This window comes from Carcharhinus amblyrhynchos, chromosome 14, assembly GCF_965287045.1.
Source record: "Carcharhinus amblyrhynchos chromosome 14, sCarAmb.v2.hapA, whole genome shotgun sequence".
Classification (NCBI taxonomy): Eukaryota; Metazoa; Chordata; class Chondrichthyes; order Carcharhiniformes; family Carcharhinidae; genus Carcharhinus; species Carcharhinus amblyrhynchos.
Window position 1 is genome coordinate 11,955,459 of NC_137337.1, and position 22,278 is coordinate 11,977,736.

General features: G+C 42.0%; 1 protein-coding gene across 1 annotated transcript in view; it reads right to left on the reverse strand.

The window, feature by feature from the left end:
* Positions 1–22,278, reverse strand: part of LOC145352441 (latent-transforming growth factor beta-binding protein 2-like) — a 440,928-nt gene that overhangs the window by 95,571 nt on the left and 323,079 nt on the right. Inside the window, exons 21-23 of the mRNA XM_080202303.1 lie at positions 16,100–16,222; positions 14,911–15,036; positions 3,583–3,708 (exon numbers count right to left, since the gene is read on the reverse strand). Coding sequence (XP_080058429.1) covers positions 3,583–3,708; positions 14,911–15,036; positions 16,100–16,222 — 375 coding nt within the window. The remainder of the gene's footprint in view (positions 1–3,582; positions 3,709–14,910; positions 15,037–16,099; positions 16,223–22,278) is intronic.

The following is a 22,278-nucleotide window of genomic DNA, read 5'->3' on the forward strand; positions in this document are numbered from 1 at the left end:
TGATCAACTGGGACAGTGGACTGATGAATGACAGGTGGAGTTTAATTTAGATAAATGTGAGGTGATGCATTTTAGTAGATCGAATCAAGGCAGGACTTATTCAGTTAATGATAGGGCGTTGGAGAGATTTATAGAACAAAGAGATCTAGAAGCACAGATTCATAGTTCCTTGAAAGTGAAGTCACAAGTGGACAGGATGGTGAAAAAGGCATTTGGCATGCTGGGTTTCATTGGTCAGAACATTGAATGCAGGACATCTTGATGAAGTTATACAAGACATTAGTAAGGCCACATTTGGAATATTGTGTTCAATTCTGGTCACTCTATTGTAGAAAAGGTATTATTAAACTAGCAAGTGTGCAGGAAAGATTTACTAGGATGCTTCCAGAACTTTATGGTTTGAATTATAAGGAGAGGCTGGATAGACTAGGCCTTTTTTCTCTGGAGCATAGGAGGCTTAGGGGTGATCTTATCGAGGTCCATAAAATAATGAGGGGCAGAGATGAGGTAGATAGACAACATCTTTTTGCAAAGGTAGGGGAGTCTAAACTAGAGGGCATAAGTTTAAGATGAGAGATGCAAAAGTTCCAGAGGGGCAATTTTTTCACTCAGAGGATGGTGAGTGTCTGGAACGAACTGCCAGAGGCAGTAGTAGAGGCGGGTACAATTTTGTCTTTTAAAAAGCATTTCGACAGTTACATGGGTAAGATGCGTATAGAGGGGTATGGGCCAAATGTGGCAATTGGGACTAGCTTAGTGGTAAAAACTGGGTGGCATGGACAAGTTGGGTCGATGGGCCTGTTTCCATGTTGTAAACCTCTATGACTCTATAATTATATTTCTAGTAAAAACAGAAAATGCTGAAAAATCTCAGCAAAGTCTGACAGAATCTACGAAGAGAGAACAAAACTAATATTTCCGTTCAGATTCAAAATGTTAGTGTTATTCACACTGATGCTATAATTAAAAAAGCCCATCAATGCCTCTACCTCCTCAGGAGGAAATTCACCATGTCTGCTATGATTCTCACCAATTTTTACGGATGCACCTTAACAAGCTGGATGTAAAAGCAAAATACTGCGTGCAGATGCTGGAATCTGAAACAGAAAATGCTGGAAAATCTCAGCAGTCTGACAGCATCTGTGGGGAGAGTATAGAGTTAACATTTTGAGTCCAGATGACTCTTTGTCAAAGCTGATGTATTTTTCTGGATGTATGGTTCCTGCTCTGACCAAGACCACAAGAAAATACAAAGGGTTGTGAACGCTGCCCACTAACTTCGTCTACACCTCCCGCTGCCTCAGAAAAGCAGCCTTCTTCCATCAGGAAAAAGATACAAAAGTCTGAGATTACGTACCAACCATCTCAATAACAGCTTCTTCCCTGCTGCCATCAGACTTTTGAATTGACCCACCATATATTTAGCTGATCTTTCTCTGCATCCTAGCTATGACTATGACATTATATTCTGCACCTTCTCCTTTCCTTCTCTCTATGTACTCTGTGAACATAAGAACATAAGAAATAGGAGCAGGAGTAGGCCATCTAGTCCTTCGAGCCTGCCCCCGCCATTCAGTAAGATCACGACTGATCTGAAGTGGATCAGTTCCACTTTCCTGCTTTCTCCCCAGAACCCTTAATTCCCCTGTCTTTCAGAAATCTATCTACCCGTGACTTAAATATGTTCAACGAGGTAGCCTCCACCACTTCAATGGGCAGAGAATTCCAGAGAATCACCATCTTTTGAGTGAAGAAGTTCCTCCTCAACTCCATTCTAAACTGCCCCCCTCTTATTTTGAGGCTGTGCCCTCTAGTTCTGTTTTCCTTTCTAAGTGGAAAGAATCTCTCTACCTCTACCCTATCTAGCCCCTTCATTATCTTGTAAGTCTCTATAAGAGAGCCCCTCAGCCTTCTAAACTCTGATGAGTACAGGCCCAGTCTATTCAATCCCTCCTCATAAGCTAACCCCCTCATCTCCGGTATCAGTCTGGTGAACCTTCTCTGTACTTCTTCCAAGGCCAATATATCCTTTCGCAAATAAGGGGACGAAAATTGCACACAGTACTCCAGTTGCGGCCTCACCAGTGCCTTGTGCAATTGCAGCAAGACCTCCCTGCTTTAATATTCTATCCCCCTCACTATAAAGGCCAACATTCCATTCGCCTTCTTGATCACCTGCAGACTGAGTTTTTGCGATTCGTGCAAAAGGGACCCAGGTCCCTCTGCACTGTAGCATGCTGCAGCTTTTCACCCTTTAAATAATAATCCCTCCTACTATTATTTTTGTCTGTATGGCGTACAAGAAACAATATTTTTCATTGTGTACTAAGACACGTGACAATAATAAATCAATAACAAATCAAATGCTGTCAGACCTGCTGAGATTTTCCAGCATTTTCTGTTTTTGCTTCAGGTTTCAACATCCACAGTAATATGCTTTTATCTTTTGAATAAAACTGAGAATCTTGAGCAGCTGCCTGATTTTCATTTAGTTAGATTGACTTGGGAGCCATTTAGAAATGGTCAGTGGGTCCTGGTTCTGGGATTCCTGACTCCATTGCCAAACCGTCAGATTTTTGAGTGCCTTGAAAATGTGCGTGCTGTTTCCTATCAGAAGCCCACATTAAGCACTCCTGTCCTGGCTAAACCATTGCAGAGATAGATATCTCCTACTCCTCTGCAAATTTTATGGAGTCGGGATAGATTATTAAAGAATTGTGGCACATGGTCCTTCTTTATGTATTGTTGTCTGAGAGCCCAGATATCTATTATAATAATAGAACCACTGCTCCCCATGGAAACATTGTCTGATTGACAGGTCAGGCTCTTAGAGCACTTTCGGTCTACTTTATAATGTTTGTTGACATAACTTAAGTAGTTTCAAGTTTTGTTTTTGAAACGTCAAAGGACCTTGATGTTTGACATTTTTATTAACTTGTCCGGACTTTTTTTTAAGTGTAAGAGAACGTGATCAACGGATTATATTATTTTAAAGCATTTTTTTACACATAAAACTTTACATGAAACTGTCCATTGGTTCTAGAAAGTGTACAGAGGATCAATGGGTATGAAAGTGCAGAACTGAGGGGACATGTAGGGTGGTTGGAAGAGCAGATTTGGTCTAGGGAACATGGGGGCGCGTGGGGGATGGATTGGAGAAATAGATGAGGCAAAGGGAGTGTTTGGAAGGTGAAGAGAGTGTGTGGGGTGGAACCTGGGGACTTTTTAAATTTTATTTCACTGAGACAAACGCCTATGGCATTGAGGTGGCCTTTTAAACAACCTAATATAGCACTTGGTAGTGCCTGAGACTTCTTCCTGGGTGGGCAGGCACAAAACCAGCTCACACTTGGCCCCCAACAATGCAGATACTGCCTTTGCAGGCAATTTTGCACGGGGTGAGTAGGCCAAGTTTGTAATTTTCTCAACTTCACCTACCCACCTAGAGGATGAAAATCCAGGCCAGCCAATCAAAATTTAGTGTTCTGTGAGATATAATTGAATTCTATTGAACGTTAATATCATATTAAAACGATTAAGATATTGGTACTATATATGCACATGTTTACCATGATGTTTTACCTTGACAGCCTGTATCATCAGGAGTGTTTTCAAAACCTGTGGCACAAATGCAGAAATAGGATCCTTCGTTGTTCATACATTCTCCATTTGGACCACAAATGTCCTTGCTCAAGCATTCATCAATATCTGTAACAGCATGTTCATAGCAAAGTTAGAAATACATGAAAAACTGCAGAAAAATCCCTCCAACAATTTACTGGGAAGTGAAAAAAGTTACAGTCAACTCCCACCTGTCGTGGTCACCATCACGAATATGATTATCTACATGAATCTATTTGTGTATTCAATCATGGTTCGTGACCCTGAAATTTCGCTAATCCCTGATTTATCATATACCAGTGCAGGAGACATTACAATTTTTTTTTGTTTTTGTTCCAGTTCAATCCAATCAAGTCCAATTCAGAGTCTCAACAAGTTGACACGTTCCCGGTCTAAGCTGACAAGACAGGGCTCTCACCTCCTGTCTTGGACTTGATCTACATGATCCAAGCTGACTGGAGTAGGCATAGCTCCTCCTCCCAAGGCTTGATCTCATTTGCATCTTAGCCAAACGGCCGAGATACTGCTTTTAAAAATTGTTTCAAATGAAGCTGAAATGCAATGTAATGACTTTAACCAACCACAGCATGTCGATATTACACTTGATTTTAGCCAAAAGGCCGAGAAGCAATTACAATAAATTACTCAACTTCAAATACACACAAAAGTGTCAGAGTACTAATGACTTCTACCTTACTAGTCATGTTACAGAATTAGTAGAAGGAAGGCTAAACTTTCACCTTTCCCTCATCTTTCTTATGTGGAAAGTGAAGACTGTGCTTACACCATCTAATTAATTGTTCGTGATCTTGTCCTCTGTGAGATTTTGCAAGAACGATGAGAGTGACCATAATTAACTATTGCTGCAAAAAGAGGCATGCTTTTCATCTTACACCCATGACGACAGGGGCAAGAATGCCCAATTTCAAAGGCAGCAGAAAAGATACTGCATGAAAAAAAGAATGCTCCGTGGTTGGCAAGTCAACTCTGATTGCTTGAGGCACTGCCATGGAGAATGGGCCAGAGAACTATTACTCCCCCATTTTTTGATTAATTTAAAGAAGGTACAAAAACTGGACATACTCTTTTTGCTTACAGAGGACAGGTCCCTGGATATGAATACTTGTAGCTTCTAGAATGTGTAAATGAACTTTCGCAAATCCAACTGATAGTCTAAAATTAGTTGTTAGTGTCTTAAATTAGTTGTCAGTATCTTAAATTAGTTGTTAGCACACTCAGGATTGCTCAGCAATTGCTGTCCAATTGCAGAATCATATCTAGCATTAAATATATTCTGAGTTTTGCACACACAAGTTAGTTGAGTAGATTCCGTACTCAACAAATTGTGAACTGCCAAAGGGGAATACTGTTTTATATGATCCAACAATCGTACGATCAATGTATCTGGCATTACACTAGCACTGAAATTCATTTACCACACTGCTCATTTGTGTGGTAAGCAAAATGCTTTTTTGATTTAATAGTAATATCCTTATCCTGAAAAATACCATTTGGGTTAGAAGGGCTAGCTTCATCTATTGCTTAAACTTTTGAGATATCTTTCTCTTCCAAGGTAATTTGAAGTAGGCTGTACTCTTTTCACATGATGGCCTTTTGAAAGCTGCATGATACATGTAAGAAATGATTTAATTGGGTAGCTATTATCCCACAAGATAGCTTTGATAACCCTATTTTGGCATCAGGCTTACGTGATGATCAAATTGCTCTATGAGATTTCCAACATGGCCAATTTTATAGCACATAGAGCTGTAGGAATTTCAATTAGTGTAAATGGCCAGGCACGTGATAGACAATAGCAGAGAACTCATTCGCAGATTTCAAGAAAAGCATGCCAAGAGCTGTAGAGCACATTGTTACACTTCACTGAATGGCCAAGAGAGGCCTTTCCTCCATCCTATTTAAATTGCCAGACTGAAGACTGGATTTGCACATTCAAAGTGGGAATCAGGCGTTGGGAACTTTCCTGACCCTGTAATTCTGCCTCCATCTTGACAGTGCCTGCCCACTACATTTTCATGCTGAGGAGGTAGGCATGGGCTGGAGGCATACCTGTAACCTTCCCAAGCAGATCTGAGGTGGCAATGAGGTGCCAATAAGGGAAGATCAGTTCCGTCCGCTGAGATACTGCTTCTCAACATGGTTGTTAAGTCGTTTAGCCTTCATTCCTCACCCACATCCCATGTCCCCTCTGTGCATCTATATTGCCTTCGAACCACTGCCACCTCCATACAAAAACAAAAGGTAGAAAAGGGAATAAGAAAAGTGATAGGCAGGGAAACCAAGGACAAAGTTCAAACAGGGCTATAGAGAAAAATATTGGGAACAAAGCAAACAATGTTGAAAAGACAAGCTTAAAGGCTCTGTGCCTTAATGCGGGGAGCATTTGCAACAAAGTAGTTGAACTAATCGTGCAGATATATATAAACAGTATAAATTGGGGTTATGGAGACATGGCTGCAGGATGACCAGGGGTGTGAACTGAATGTCCCAGGGTATTCAACATTTAGGAAGGACAAGAAAAAGGAAAAGGTGGTGGAGTGGCACTGCTGGTTAAAGAGGGAATTAACACAAATCGTGAGAAAGAATATTGGCTCTAACAAAGTGGAGTCTGCATGGATAGAATTGAGAAATACCAAGGGGCAAAAAACATTAGTGGGTGTCATATATAGACCCCCAAGCTGCAGTGGTGATGTTGGGAATGGCATTAAATACAAAATTAGTGATGCATGTGCTAAGGGAATATTGGTGATCATGAGTGATTTTAATCAGCACCTGGATTGGGCAAATCAAATTAGTCGCAATGCCGTAGAGGAGGAATTCCTGGAGTGTATATAGGATGGGTTTCTTTACCAATATGTGGAAGAACCAACTAGCGAGCAGGCCATTTTAGACTGGGTACTGTGTAATGAGAAGGGAATCATTGCCAACCTAGCTGTACGAGAACCCTTGGGCATGAGCGGCCAAACATGATAGAATTTTTTATCAAGATGGAAAGTGAAGTAGTTGATTCGGAGACTGGGGTGCTGAATCTTAATAAAGGAAACTATGAGGATATGAGGCATGAGTTGGCCTTGATAGATTGGGGAGAGTTATTTAAAGGAATGACAGTGGATAGGCAATGACACACATCCAAGGAACACATGAGGGAACTGCTGCAACTGTTTATTCCTGTCTGGCATGAAAACAAAATGGATAAGAGAGCCAACCCATGGCTTACAAAGAAAATTTGAGAGAGTATCTAATCTAAGGAAGAAAATACAGATTGGACCAGAAAAATAATAGTTCTAAGGATTGGCAGCAGTTTAGAATTCAGCAACAAGGATTAAAGGATTGATTTTTTTTGTTTTTATTCCGATTCAATCAAGTCCAATTCAGAGTCTCCACAGGTTGAGACATTCCCGATCCAAGCTGACAAGACAGGGCTCTCACCTCCTATCTTGGGCTTGATCAACATGATCCAAGCTGATTGGAGTAGGCATAGCTCCTCCTCCAAGGCTTGATAACCAAAAGGCCGAAATGCCACTTTTAAAAATTGCTTCAAATGAAGCTAAAATGTCCTATGGTTCTATGTAACTTAATGACTTCAACCAAACACAGCATGTCGATACTACACTTGATCTTAGCCAAAAGGCTGACTGAATAAGCAGGGGAAAATACAGGATGAAAGTAGGCCTGCAGGGAACATAATGAGTTTCTATAGATACGTGAAGGGAAAGAGGTTGGTGAAGATAAATGTAGGTCCCCGACAGACAGAAACAGGGGAATGTATAATAGGGCACAAAGAAATGGCCAAGCAACTGAATACATATTTTGGTTTTGTTTTCACAAAAGAGGACACAAATCAAATGCCAGAAATGTTGGAGAATGCAAGATTTAGTAAGGGGGAAGAATTGAGGGAGATCAATGTTATTAGAGAAATGGTGCTGGGAAAGTTGATGGGATTGAAGGTGGATAAATCCTGTGGGCCTGATAATCTACATCCCAGAGCTCTAGAAATTAGTGGTCATCTTCCAGAATTCTAGAGACTCTGGAACAGCCCCTGCAGATTTGGAGGTCGCGAATGTCACTCCAATATTTAAAAACAGAGGTAGCAAAAAAACAGGGAATTATAGACCAAAAAGCCTAACATTGGTAGTGGTGAAAATCCACAAATCCATTATCAAGGACTTGATAGCAAAGCATTTAGCAACCAGTAGCAGGATCAGGCAGAGTCGGCATGGATTTATAAAGGGAAAATCATGCTTGACAAATCTGTTGGAATTCTTTGAAGATGTAACTAATAGTTGACAAGGTGGAACCAGTCAATGTGGTATATTTGGACTTTCAGAAATTGTTTGACAAAGTCCCGCATTAGAAATTATTGTGCAAGATTAAAGGGCATGGGATTGAAGGAAGTATACTGAGATAGATAGAAAACTGGTTGGCAGAGAGAAAACAAAGAGGAGGAATTAATGGGTGCTTTTCAAATTGGCAGGCAGTAACTGGTAAGGTGCCCCAGGGATCAGTACTGGGACTCTAGTTATCCACAATATATATTAATGATTTGGACGCGGGAACAAAATATATCTCAATGTTTGCAGATGATACAAGTTGGATGGGAGGATGAACTGTGACGACGATGCAGAGATACTTCAGAATGATCTGGATAGGTTGGGCGAGTGGGCTAATCAATGGCCGATGCAGTATAATTTGGATAAATGTGAGGTTATTTACTTTGGCAACAAAAACAAGAAGGCAGATTACGACCTGAATGGCTGTAAATTGGGAGAGGGGAATGTGCAGTGGGACCTGGGTGTCCTTGAGCACCAGTCACTGAAGATAATCATGCAGGTCCAGAAGGCGGTAAAGAATGCAAATGGCATGTTGGCCTTCATTGCGAGAGGTTTATGTACAGGAGGAGGGATGTGATGTTGCAATTATACAGGGCCTTGGTGAGGCCCCACCTGGAGCATTGAGCACAGTTTTCGTCAACTTTTCTGAGGAAGGGTGTTCTTGCTCTTGAGGGACTACAGCAAAGGTTTGCCAGGCTGATTCCGGGGCTGATGTATGAGGGTTAAGATTGTTTATGCTGGAGTTCAGACATACGAGGAGGGATCTCATAGAGACCTATAAAATTCTAACAGGTCTAGACAGGATAAATGCAGTCAGGATGTTCCCAATGGTGGGGCAGTCCAGAACCAGAGGTCACAGTCTGAGGATTCAGGGTAGACCATTTAGGATGGAGGTGAGGAGACATTTCTTCAATCAAAGAGAGGTGAGCCTGTGGAATTCACTCCCACAGGAAGTAGCTGATGCCAAAACATTGAACGTATTCAAGAGGCAGGTGGATATAGCACTTAGAGCAAATGGGATCAAAGGTTATGGGGAAAAAGCAGGATTAGACTATTGAGTTGGATGATCAGCCATGATCATAATGAATGGTGGAGCACGCTCAAAGGGCCAAATGGCCTCCTCCTGTTCCTATCTTTTATGTTTCTATACCACACAGGGCACCTTCCAAACCATGATATGTGCTCCATTCTCAGTCTTTGAGTATCTGTTAGGTACTTTCCCACATTGCACATCAATTTGACTGTTCAATCCTCAGTAAAGCACATGCGATGGAACCATTCCAATGCCTGCCAACGCCCATTAAACAAAGGTCATTCAATTGGCAGGTATGGGTTGTAATCGTGCTGGTACTCTAAAAATCAACAAAGATTGACTAAGAAGTTGATAAAGAAAGGAAGGATAGACTATGAAGCTAAACTAGCACTAAATATAAAAAAGGACAGTAAGAGTTTTTACAAATATATAAAGAGGAGGAGGCTGGCTAGAGTGAATGTTGGACTCTTAGAGGATGAGAGGGGGGATTTAGTGGTGGGAGATGAGGAAATGGCGGAGGCATTAAATAAGTTTTTTGCCTCGGTCTTCACGGAGGAGGACGCGAATAGTTTGCCGGATGTTAAAGATAGAAGGATGGTAGGAGTTGAGGGCCTGAATGCGATTACTGTCACTAGAGAGGTAGTGCTTGATCGACTAGCAGGACTGATGGTGGACAAGTCCCCAGGATCGGATGGAATGCATCCCAGGGTTTTGAAGGAAATGGCAGAGGTGATAGGAGACGCCTTAGTGATTATTTACCAAACTTCGCTGGATTCCGGGGAAGTGCTGGAAGATTGGAAAACGGCAAATGTTACGCTGCTGTTTAAAAAAGATAGCAGGCAAAAGGCAGGGAATTATAGGCCAGTTAGTTTAACGTCTGTTGTTGGAAAAATGCTGGAATCCGTCATCAAAGAAGAAATAGCGAGGCACCTAGAGAAGAATTGTTTGATAGAGCAGACGCAGCACGGATTCGTTAAGGGGAAGTTGTGTTTGACAAATTTATTGGAATTCTATGAGGATGTGACTAGTGCAGTAGACAGAGGGGAACCGGTGGATGTGGTGTTTCTCGATTTTCAGAAGGCGTTTGATAAGGTGCCGCACAAAAGGTTGCTTCAGAAGGTTAGGGGGCATGGAGTTGGGGGTAAGTGCTAGCGTGGATAGAGGATTGGCTGTCTAATAGGAGGCAGAGAGTTGGTATCAATGGGTGCTATTCTGATTGGCGGTTGGTGAGTAGTGGAGTGCCGCAGGGATCGGTGCTGGGGCCTCAGCTATTTACCATTTGTATAGATGATCTGGAGGAGAGAGGACTGAGTTTAGGGTGTCGAAATTTGCTGATGACACAAAAATGAGTGGAAAAGCAAATTGTGCGGAGGGTGTGGAAAGTCTGCAGAAGGATCTAGATGGGCTGAGCAAGTGGGCGAAGACCTGGCAGATGGAGTATAATGTTAGCAAGTGTGAGGTTATCCACTTTGGCAGGAATAATAGTAGGAGGGATTACTATCTAAAGGGTGAAAAGCTGCAGCATGCTACGGTGCAGAGGGACCTGGGGGTCCTTGTGCATGAGTCGCAAAAACCAAGTTTGCAGGTGCAGCAGGTGATCAAGAAGGCGAATGGGATACTGGCCTTTATAGCGAGGGGGATAGAATATAAAGGCAGGGAGGTCTTGCTGCAACTGTACAGGACACTGGTGAGGCCACAGCTGGAGTACTGTGTGCAGTTTTGTCAACGCACTTGCGCAAGGATATTTTGGCCTTGGAGGGAGTGCAGAGGAGGTTCACTAGGCTGATACGGGAGATGAGGGGGTTGGACTATGAAGAGAGACTAAATAGACTGGGTCAGTACTCGTTGGAGTTTAGAAGGATGAGGGGGGATCTTATAGAGTCGTATAAGATAATGAAGGGGATGGATAGCGTAGAAGTAGAGAGATTCTTCCCGCTCAAAAAGGACAGCAGGACTAGAGGGCACAGCCTCAAGATAAGGTTGGTGCAGTTTAGAACAGAGTTGAGGAGGAACTTCTTTACTCAAAGGGTGGTGAATCTCTGGAATTCTCTGCCCGTTGAAGTGGTGGAGGCTACCTCGCTAAATATATTTAAGTCACGGGTAGCTAGGTTTTTGGTAGGCAAGGGAATTAAGGGTTATGGGGAGAAAGCGGGAAAGTGGAACTGATCCACTTCAGATCAGCCATGATCTTATTGAATGGTGGAGCAGGCTCGAAGGGCTAGATGGCCTACTCCTGCTCCTACTACTTATGTTCTTATGTACTCTGATTGACTGCAACTGCCAGAAGTGAGATAATGAAGCAAAGCTTGTTCTCCAACTACTAGGTTTTTGACCTGCTGTTGCGAAGCCTCCATTGCAAGGGGGTCGATTATGAAATTCTGTCGATGAAATATGCAATCGATTTTGCAATGGTATATCCATTGCATCAAGAGTACAATGAATTGCAGCATTTGGAGAACATGCCCTTTGGCCATTTCCTAACAGGTTGAAATTCAGCAACACTTTTAGTTTGTGTGCTGCAATGTCCACACCCATCATGTGTCTTAATTTGTACAAGGTTTAGCATTTTTCCCCTTGTATGCTAATTTTGAATTAGAGATGTTAAAATTGTAAAAATGTTATTTTGCAATTTTTAGCATATTTGAGCATATAATCTCATCTGACCTTTAGTGCAGTAACAAGAGAATGCTATATTATTGGAGATGAATAGCTGTTCATGCCCCACCACCACTGCAAGCAAGGATGGAGAATTTGGTGCTCAGCCAAATCTCTATTCATTGCAGTGGGACCAGAGAATCTGCTGGTGTGAACGGCCAGAGAATCTGCTGGCGTGAATGGCCAGAGAATCCCAGTCATAATCTTTCTGGCTAAGATGTTGAACTAAGGTCTTATCTGCCTTTTCAAGTAGATATCAAAGACTCCAATGGAAGGGGAGCAAGAGGGTTGGCCTGGTGTTCAATCAACCCCATTAAAAACTGTTAACTTGGTCATTTATTCCACTGAAACTTGTGGAATCTTGTGTGCAAAGTTTCACTGCAGTGCCCAGGGCTTTCCAGGCCCATTGAGCATGAGGTTAGAGATGGGGAGGTTAGCAAAATGACGTGGGTGGCGTGCCTGACACCTTTCCTCTTCCATGTAATTTTGCTAGTGGTGCAAAAGGTGGCTTGGGACACTGCCTGTGTGGAGTTTGCACGGTCTCCCCATTTCTGCGTGGGTTTCCTCCGGGTGCTCTGATTTCCTCCCACATTCTGAAAGACGTGCTGGTTAGGTGCATTGACCCAAACAGGCACTGGACTATGGCAACTAGGGGAATTTCACAGTAACTTCATTGCAATGTCAATGCAAGCCTTCCTTATGACTAATAAATAAACTTTCCTGACTGCAGCAGCTAGTTCGACAGGGTGTTTCAGAGAAGCAATAATTGTTCAAGTAGTGCACTCCTAACCCTCCCCTCCTGTATTTATGCTCTCAGATATCCAATTCCAATGACAAAGAGCATTGTTGCTTTTTCTTATGGTTACAGCCACCAGTTTAGATGTTGTCACAATGCAAATGACAGTGAAAACAACAACAGGATGTAAAGAACCACCACTGTTATGAAGATGTGGTATATAAAACATTAATTTATAATGCGATCAGCTGCATATACATATGTATTGAATATTTTTGAAAGAAAAATGTCTCTCGAGAGAAGTACACTGGCTCCAACAGCTACTATGCATTTATGATGGATATAAGCTGCCTTTATTGAGATGCAAGGCAAAATTTTACCACCTGAGGCTAAGGGGACAATCTTTCCAAGACAGTTCTAAGTATGGGATGGGCAAGTTCAAACCTGCGGTCATATGCACTCAGTGCATGAAAATGATGTGGAGATGCTGGCACTGGATTCTATTCACCTGATGAGCAGCACTCCAAAAGCTCGTGAATCCAAATAAATCTGTTGGACTTTAACCTGATGCAGTGAAACTTCTTAAAGTGCATGAAAACACGGCAGAAATGGTTTCTCGCCTATAGAGGAAAAGGGTGGGGTTTAAATCACCTGAACATTGGCTGAGAGCAGCAGAGGGTGCCATTGTGCATGTGCAGGTCCCCAGCAGCAGAGAAATGTCACTCAGCCTCTGCTGCTCTCAGCCAGCATCCATGGCCTCCACACAGCATCTCCCCAGTTACCAATGGGATCGCAGCCTATCATACACTCTCCCACCTGACTAGATTGATCAACCCCATGACCCCCTGCAATCACCTGCCTGACCGCCCTCTCACGATCACCAGCCCGATCATTCCGCCACGGCCAGCCCCAATCGTCCTCCACCCTCCCACACCACCACCCCCCACCCCACCCCCACCCCCCCAACTCCCTATCGAGCCCTAGCACAGAGTGACAGCGGGCACCCCCAGTCCCCAAGTAGATTCCTCTATAGTCCCGCCCCCTCAGCACTGCCAGTGTCCTGTGGGCAGTGCCAGGGTGCTCAGTGGGCACTGCCAGGCTGGCATGGCCAGAATCAGGCATGATGGGCAGGGAATTCTGGTCAGGCCTTCTGCTGTATCCCTATAGCAGGATGTTGAAACCTCTCTCATCAAAGCTGAATTATGAACTGTTCATAATTTGAAAAATCCATAAGATGATCTCATTGCTGCAAACTGAGAGTTCTCAAATGAGAATTCCAGTCAGCCAGTTATAATTGCAGACCAACTGCTCCATAGTGGAAATGGTCCCTTCAGCTGTAAACAAACTATTGAACAATCCATGAAATTATTTTTCTTAATTTTCTTAATTCATTTTCTTTATTTACTTGTTCTTTAGCCAAGACTTTTAGATTTGATGCCCTGCAAAGTTTTATCTCTATTTGTTCACGTTTGCGATTTTTTTATGCTTTTGGATTTTGCAGTACTGGGTAGTTAGATATATTTGTACATTTTAAATCTTTTGTTAATAATATATGCATCGTTACTTGAGTGAGTTTTAGCAACAAAACAAGCTATTTGCTTGTTAACTTAAGGAACTTTGCTAGCTAATTTCTTCTATCAAGCTATACACAATTGAATATGTACTACACTGGCAATATCATCTCTCTTAAATTCAAACTCTGTTATAACCAATTCAGGCGTGGGACAAAGAGGGGCATTAGTTCATCCCTGTTGGTCTGGACTTAAACTATGCATGATTGGGGTGTAGCCAGGCCAGCTTAAAAAGGTGTCACATGTGCCAACTCCCCAAAAGATGAAGTCACAAATAAGTTGTGCTGAAAATAACTCCAAGGTTTCAATGGAACAGCATTAGGAGAAGGCTGAGGGGCATGCACATCAAAATATTTGTTGCAGGTCTGCCAGAGAGCCTATTGTTATTCATCATGAGAATGAAGGAGTCTAGCTCCAACTTGAATTAAGGCTTCATGCAGAAGTTGGAGCCCATCATTTTCATTGTGGAGTACACTATGGGTCCAACGTGAAACAGCATCTGGGGCACAATTTTCCCAAAAGAAAACTATGTGCCCTACCAGCGGGAAAGGAGGAGTTTTCCCTCTCCTGACTTGAGCAGCACAGCAGGTCAGGAAAATCATGCTCCTGATGGTGTTTGTTTTAGCTTCCATTGCAGCAGAAGCTACACAACATTTATGCAGTAGAAGATCAAGCTGAGGTCATGAGGTGTCTCCATGCTGCCAAGCAAGTCCAACTTGGTGCCATATAGGATCATACTGTTATCATCATGACTGCAGGTACAAGCACAACAAAAGGACTTGCAGATTCTCACAGTACTTCAGCAATCTGTCCTTCAACACATTACTCAGTTTGCTGAGCTGATTCCCTGGGCAGTGGAATTTTCTGTTTTTATTTCTGGCCTCTGTTCATGTTCAACTAACTTCATATTTCAAGCTTAAAACTACATTATCTCATACCTACCTTCGCATCTGCCTCTGTCTTCTGATACTCTGTATCCAGAATTGCAGGATGAACATATGTAAGATCCCTCAGTATTAGTACAAAGTCCATTAAAACAAACATTGAGCGATGCACATTCATCAATGTCTATAATATAAAACACAATAAATTGAGTTGAAGCTTTTTTCCTTCCAGATTTAAGAGAAAAATATATATTATTCAATCATAGTATTCCACACCCCCCCAACGCACCTTTCCGCCCCCCCCCCCGCCCACGCAACCCCACCCCCCCCAAATACGTCATATCAGTGGGAACACGGGAGCAATCCGTGCTGGTCTGTTAGGTGCGCTCCCGGGAGAGTTTTTTTGGGAGAGTGGGGAGTTGCACACTTGAACAACTCGATTTCAGTGCGCTAGGAGACCACCATCCTCCCCCAGTGGACATCAGGAACCCCCTCCCCCTCCAATTATTGGTATGTTCCCCCATTCTGTACCCGACACAGGTCACCGGCATTGGGGCCCTCTCGCTGAGTCCCCATCCCTCTCCCCTTATATGCCCCCCATCATGCCCCACCCCTGCACAATCCCATCTCTCCCCCTGCATGATCTTCCCTATCATAGCCCTCCCCCCACCCCCACATTGCTTTCCCATCAAAGCCCTCAGTCAGGTCCCAATCCCATGCAGGCCCCACCCTCTTGGCACTGTCCCTGACACACTGGCCATGGTTTGCAAAACCTCACTCACTGTGCTGTCTGGAGACAATACACATCTCTTTAACCTGTGATCAGTGCTCCTTCCACTCACATTGTCGGCCACTTCAAGACTTGAACAGCAGGTTAGGTGTAAAGATTCGCATTCTAATCAGTAATCTCTAAACTGTCTGTGCTTTATATGCTCTGTCTGAGGCCAGAACTCTCCATTCACCTGACGAAGGGACTAACCCGAAAGCTTGTGCGTTTACTATCAAATAAATCGGTTGGACTAAAACCTGGTGTTGTCAGACTTTGCACTGGCCATGCCCAATTCGTACTGTCAGGTGCCCAGAGGCACTGCAGTATACCAAGTGGGCACTGCACTTCCTGCATTGAAGGAATATTGGTGTGGGTAAAAAGAGTATGCAAAATAGTTTTGTTGCATGGGCTTTATGTACAGAGCTCCTGAGTCAAATGTTCTAAATCACACTGCATTTATTTAAAAATGATTGCATACCTCTGCAGCTCTTTAGGTCTGTCACAGGTTCAAAACCTTGGTTACAATTGCATCTGTAGGATCCATCCATATTGATACAATTTCCATTGGCACAAATGCCAAAAATTAAGCACTCATTCTCATCTGAAACAGGCACAAAGTCATAACAATAGGGCTGTAAGATTCCACATGTTTTTTAAAATTATTGCAGAAGGATTCAATTACACGAGAAAAACAACCAAAATGCATATGCATTTTTCACTTAATCGCCAGTAAATAGTCATAACAATTATTGTATTGACAATTAATAATCCACAAAGTTGACAGGAGTAGTATTGAAATAATATAAAACAAAAAGCTTCCAATGGTAACATTACTAAGAAAAGAAAAACTGTTTCCTTTATTCTACTTGTTCCATGAAGCACACGCCATCAAGAATATCTGCACTGATCCCAGCTGGCAGTACTGCATCTTGGATGTTCTCAAGGACTGAAATCATTAATCGAACAAGGAAATAACAGTGTGTAAGCTGGCTTCTTGTTGCACTGTCAGGTTATGCCAAATCTACTAAATCACACAAATTACAATGCAGTTTTGTTTTAATCACACAAGCTACAATTCATTTTTGTTTTTTCTGTTCTTCCTCTTTCCAATCATTATTTTGCTCTTAAGAAGCACTGATTCGTGTTCGGTAAAGTTTTATGACTGTCATAATATCTCTGATATCCAAACCAAACAACTACTTTTCACATGTGTCCGAGACAATAGAGTATGGACACTTTTTCTAAACTTTAAGGAAGCATCATTGAAGGGCATTATCAAGGGAAGAAACCCTAATTTGTTTGTGCATGCCCTGAGGTGCTGAGACAAATACTAGCACTCCTATTACCAGCGTGGTAGACATCAGTTGACTCAATACAGGCTAAAGATAAAGCTTCCTTTCAATGCAACATGTCATTGTTTTATTGTCAAAATTGTGCATCTCATTACTTAGTGCTATTTCTTTTTACTTGTTTCTGGATGTCAGCCATGTTTGCCCATTTGCCCATAATTGCCCATTTTAGTTGCAGAGGGAAGATGATAGGAGGCGTTCTCCTTGACCACTAGTCGAGGGTTTTAGGTATGGAATATTAGGCTGTTGACCAAGCAACATTGAAGGAATGGCAGGTGATACAAGTCCAAGCCAGGATAGTTGTTCCTTTTAATGGTAGAGATTGTATGGAGAACGGTCAATCATAGTAGCCTTAATGGGGCCACCATTACAAGAGTATAAAAAGAAGGCCCATTCTAGTCTCAGGTTAAAGGGAGATGGACAAAAATGTGATCTTGTCTTCATCATCTACAGCAGAGAACCAACTAAACAATTTAAAAATATGCTTCCATCCTTCTTTTCCAATCTAAGTCATTAGCATAGATCAAGAATAGCAGCAGTCTCAAGGAAGCGCTATTATATATTTTTCTCCAGTCCACGAAAAATCTGACCTTAACAACAGTGGTTTTAAAAGTATGGTGACAGTGCTAAAGCAAAGGAAAATATTAATATGGCTAAACTAGTGAAAAATTGGATTGGGATGAGTTGAAGAAACAGATGAAACTGAAGAGGCTAGGGTTTGGGCACGATGGAATTGTGCAAAACCTTAGGACTCCATTTTCTTTCCAGCATTTGAAGCCTGACAACTGAACCAATTTTGGGTCCTGAACATATCACGGGTGCTGGAAAGACAAAGCAATTATAGCCTCTGACTTTGATGCAGGCAGTTATTAATTGGCCGGAGGGCACATTTGGCAGTGAATTAGTACCTGCAGGAACAGGAATGGAGGAAGGACTGTGCAAGTATCGATCACCATGGCAACTTTTATTGTGGCTATCATCTGACTGAGGGAATTGAGCAGTGATTGCAGGGGAAAGACAAAGGGACAGCAGCCAGAGTAGGGCTGTCCTTCACTGTGCAGATACTAACCTGGAGATCTGTCTTGAGGCACAGAGGGCAAGGAGGGAGGTGCTCTTCTTAGAAGGTCTGCCTCTGAGAAGTCTCCTCAAATCAAGCAAGTATAGAGAGAAGTTGCTGAAAATACTAGGAGGTGAAAAGTGGTGGAAAAACTGGGTCCACTGCCAGAAAAAGTTCAATGACCTTCTTCCCTTGGCAAGTTGAGTACATCACCAGAACTTCATGACAGGCCTCTGGGCATTCAAACATCAGCTGACACACCAGCTGAGAAACCTGAGGAGCATGATGCACCTGAACTTATGAATCACGTGTCCAGGCTACTTACTTACCCCCAGCAGGGTCCAGAACCATAGTGTTCACAGAATCATAGAATCCCTACAGTGCAAGAGCCATTTGGCCCATTGCATCTGCACTGACCCTCTGATAGAGTATCTTCCCCAAATCCTCTCCCCTGCCCTATCACTGTAACCACACACATTTACTCCATTAATCCCCCTAACCTACACATTTTGGGACACTGAGGTTGAGAAAATATGCAACTTCCCACGTTAATGAATGACGGGAATAGGTGACAGGGACAAACAGTACCTTGTCTATCTCTTTAGTCCATGTGCATCTCAGTTGCAAGCAAAAACATAATGGCTAGTGGGCCTGCCTCATCTCATCTGAGGCCACAATGTTAGCATTGTGTGAACATTGCCAATGGTGGAGGCCACCACATTAAACAAAGCACAGGGTGCTTCAGTGAAGTTTATTTCACCTGTAAATGTGCACTTTTCTCTCAGTCACACAATGCAAATATTGCTAGTCATGTGAACTTGCTTGATTTAATGGTAACATAGGAATAGAGGAAAGAGGTTGTGAAGGGAAACAAGTATAATTGAAGGGTAATAGTGAAACCTATGGATCATTGACTAGCAATGAAAGGCTGATCTTCAATGGAAGTGCTCTCCCAGGTGTCTCAACATGAGCTCCAGATCTTGCTGTCTTCTGATTAGAAGAGTTCAGCCAAAACATGCCTGAATCAAATGATCCCTGGCATTGATAACTTTATGGTGAAGACCTCAAGTCCTGTGCTGATGTAGGCCACCTCTGTATTCAATAACTTCCTCTTCCTTCTCTTCATCTTCCGTATCCTGCTCCTCCTCTTCCTTCAATGAGCTGTATCATTTCAGGAGATCACCTCTTCAAGGTCCACTCCTTCCCAGAGGACTATGTTATAGGGAGCACAGCAGGCCACCACCATGTGTAATACCTTTCAGTATACAGCTGAACGCCATTTGACTGAACTGATCTTCAAAAGTCTACTGGTTTACTTGGTAGTTCTTGCATATGGCTTTGGTTGTAGTGATGTTGTCTCATGGTCTGATAAAGGTGTGAGTTCATCTCTTCAAGTGATAACCCTTAGCCCTAGAATCCATCTACAGTGTTTGATGGCAGAATTAAAAGATAATTAGCTGCAGCAGCCTTAATAGCCAGAAGATAAAGGATCAGCTGCCAAGAAAGCACACCAATGCATTAAGCTCTTGTTGTGATTGTGGATCAGTTGAACATTGGGAGGGGTGCAGCATGCTGGGATGAAGCCCTTCCTCTTGGTGAATCTCACTGGGCAGTCAGTTGGTGTCTTGATGATGACATTGACTGAAACTGATGATTGCTTGTACTTGGGAAATCCAGTGATAGAGGTCAAGCACACTGTTCAGATGTGGCCCCAACTCATGCAAATCGGACATCAGTGACCTGTGAGATGCAATGATTGTGAGATGTCGCCAAGATCTGCCTGTGATCCTTAGATGAAGCTGAAGACAAAGAAGTTCATGGCCAGAGTGATTTTAATGGCAAGGAAGGGCAAGCAGCACTGTGAGATCTTCTTGAAGATCTCAATTACCATCTGCTAGATAGGTGGCACTGGTCTTTGACATGTCTGGGCAGATTTGTCTTTGGCAAGATCTTATGCTAAGGGTTAAGTCTCTTTGCTTTCCGGTCCCTTGTCCCTCCTTATTGACCATCTCATGATTTAGCTCTGCTTCTCCAGCTGAGTTTGCTGCTTCTCATCACTTTTGTATCTAAAATCTCAGAATGCACTCGCATTGTCAGCCAATGTTTTCCTTACACTCACTGAGCTCCCGATTATTTTTAGAACCCCTACTCCTTTCTCATATGTTCCCCTGATGCTAAGAGAGGGAAGACAGATTGCACATTCACATAGAGTCCAATCACTCTGCAACTTCTGCACATCCAATGTGTGTCAATTGCTGAGCTTCCTTCTCAGCCATGTTCCTTTTAATGGACACTTGTAAGCTGATTCTGTGGCCATTACTGGCCTTCCCCTATCCTGATGAAACTTGCTAGTGGCAGTAATAATGATGGGAATTCAGCATGCTGGTTAGTGGTGCTATTTTTGTGCTCTCTGCCCATGTTCCAGCCCCTGCCAGGATCTAAATCCTGCTCAGCGAGTCTAAATTACAAAATACCTGCAAATGAAGAAGGCTATTTTAATACATTAATTTAGTACCACCTTATTTGCTCTCAATTGTTGCAACTAGTTATGTTCCAAGTGATCCAAAGTTTCCATCTTTATCAATTTGCTCAGAAACTCATTCCAAGATATTGTTTTGCATGGAAATCCTGATATGGGATCTAAATTTTTTTTAATAGTGTGTATTCTTCTTAATTAATTTATTAAATTTCAGATTCCATTTCACTGTAATGATGGATTTGTTTTGTAGTTTGGGAATATGACATCCTGTAAAGAAGGTTATGAATCTGTGTTTGGATGTGCCAATGATTAATTAAACAAGGAGAAGGTTAATCGAAACAGCTTGTCTGTGAGAGCTAGGGATAAAAGGGTCAGGTGCTAGGTGCATGTATTTGTAATGACAGGGTAATGGTGAAGCTGGAATTACAGTTAAATAGGTTGGGTTTAAAATTTGCATGAGGATATAGGTTGAGATTTAGCATTTCAGCTGTTAAATTTTCAAAATGGAGTTTAGAAATGACAAAGGAACTTTTACAACTTGCAAACATTTCATAAATAAACAGAAGATGGTTATTAAAATTTTATTTGCCAAAAAGTAGAGGCAATAGGAAAACATGACAGCTTTTTATATTCTGGAAAAACTGAGTTCAAAGACATGCTTAAGGACAATGGAATCTGAGCTAAAAGTGGAAAACAATATTTAAGGAAAGAGTTTGAGCTAAGTTGGGTGGCAGTGTGTGGAAGATGACCAACTTTGTGCTAACAGTAGCTGTGAAATCTGAAACAGTAATCCAATCAAACTAAAAGAGTTTTTGTTTCAGAAAACAAATTGTTTCTGAACTTTTTTGAATTTCCATAGCCAAACAGAAGTATTTGAGAAGTCGTGTGGTATTCCTTTATTAAGTAACAGTAGTTTCTGCCTTGGGTAATATTATTGGATTTTCAGTTAAAAATCTGTACAGGAGTTGTTGTCAAGAATGTAGTACTTGTGTGTTCTGATCAAGTGATTTTCTTTGGGGTGGGGGCGGGGATTGCTTTCTAAGATTGTTTTAACAATGTAACTTTAATTCTATGTACTTAAGTTTTCTTCAGTAATAAATCTAATTTTTCAAAATCCTAAAACTGTTCCATGTTTCCAGGATTAGTAGCTTTTCTGCCTCATTTTAAAAACGCAAGTAAAATTATTATGACCAGTAAGATATGTTTCCCTCTGGGACCTGACTTGCTAAAAAATAATATCTGCTGTCGTCAAAACACTAACAAAATACCTTATTACACAATGTGCATCTTTATAAATCACCTCTCAAATGCTCTCTTTCCAGGCAGCAAAGCTCAAATCTCATGAATCTTTACACGTAACTTAGACTTCTGATAACAGAATTCATTCTTATGACTCTTCTCTGTACTATATCCTGCACTTATTATGTCAGCCATGGTTTAAATTACAGTATTCCTCAACTCTCAGTCAGAAACTTGTGGGTTCAAGTTCCACTACTGGACTTGGGCCCAAATGACCCTCCAATACAATACAGGGGGAATGCTACACGTTAGAGGTGATGTCTTTCAAATGAGACATTAAACACCTGCCTACTTTCTCAAGTGATGCAAAAGATTCAATTACACTATTTCAAAGAACAGTTGAGGAGCATCCTCAGTGTTCTGGCCAATATTTATCTCTCAGTCTAATTATTGTTACATAATTGTTTGTTACATTGTTGTGTCCAAATTGACTGTGGAATATCCTACAACAATATTCCATTGTCTGCTTTGGG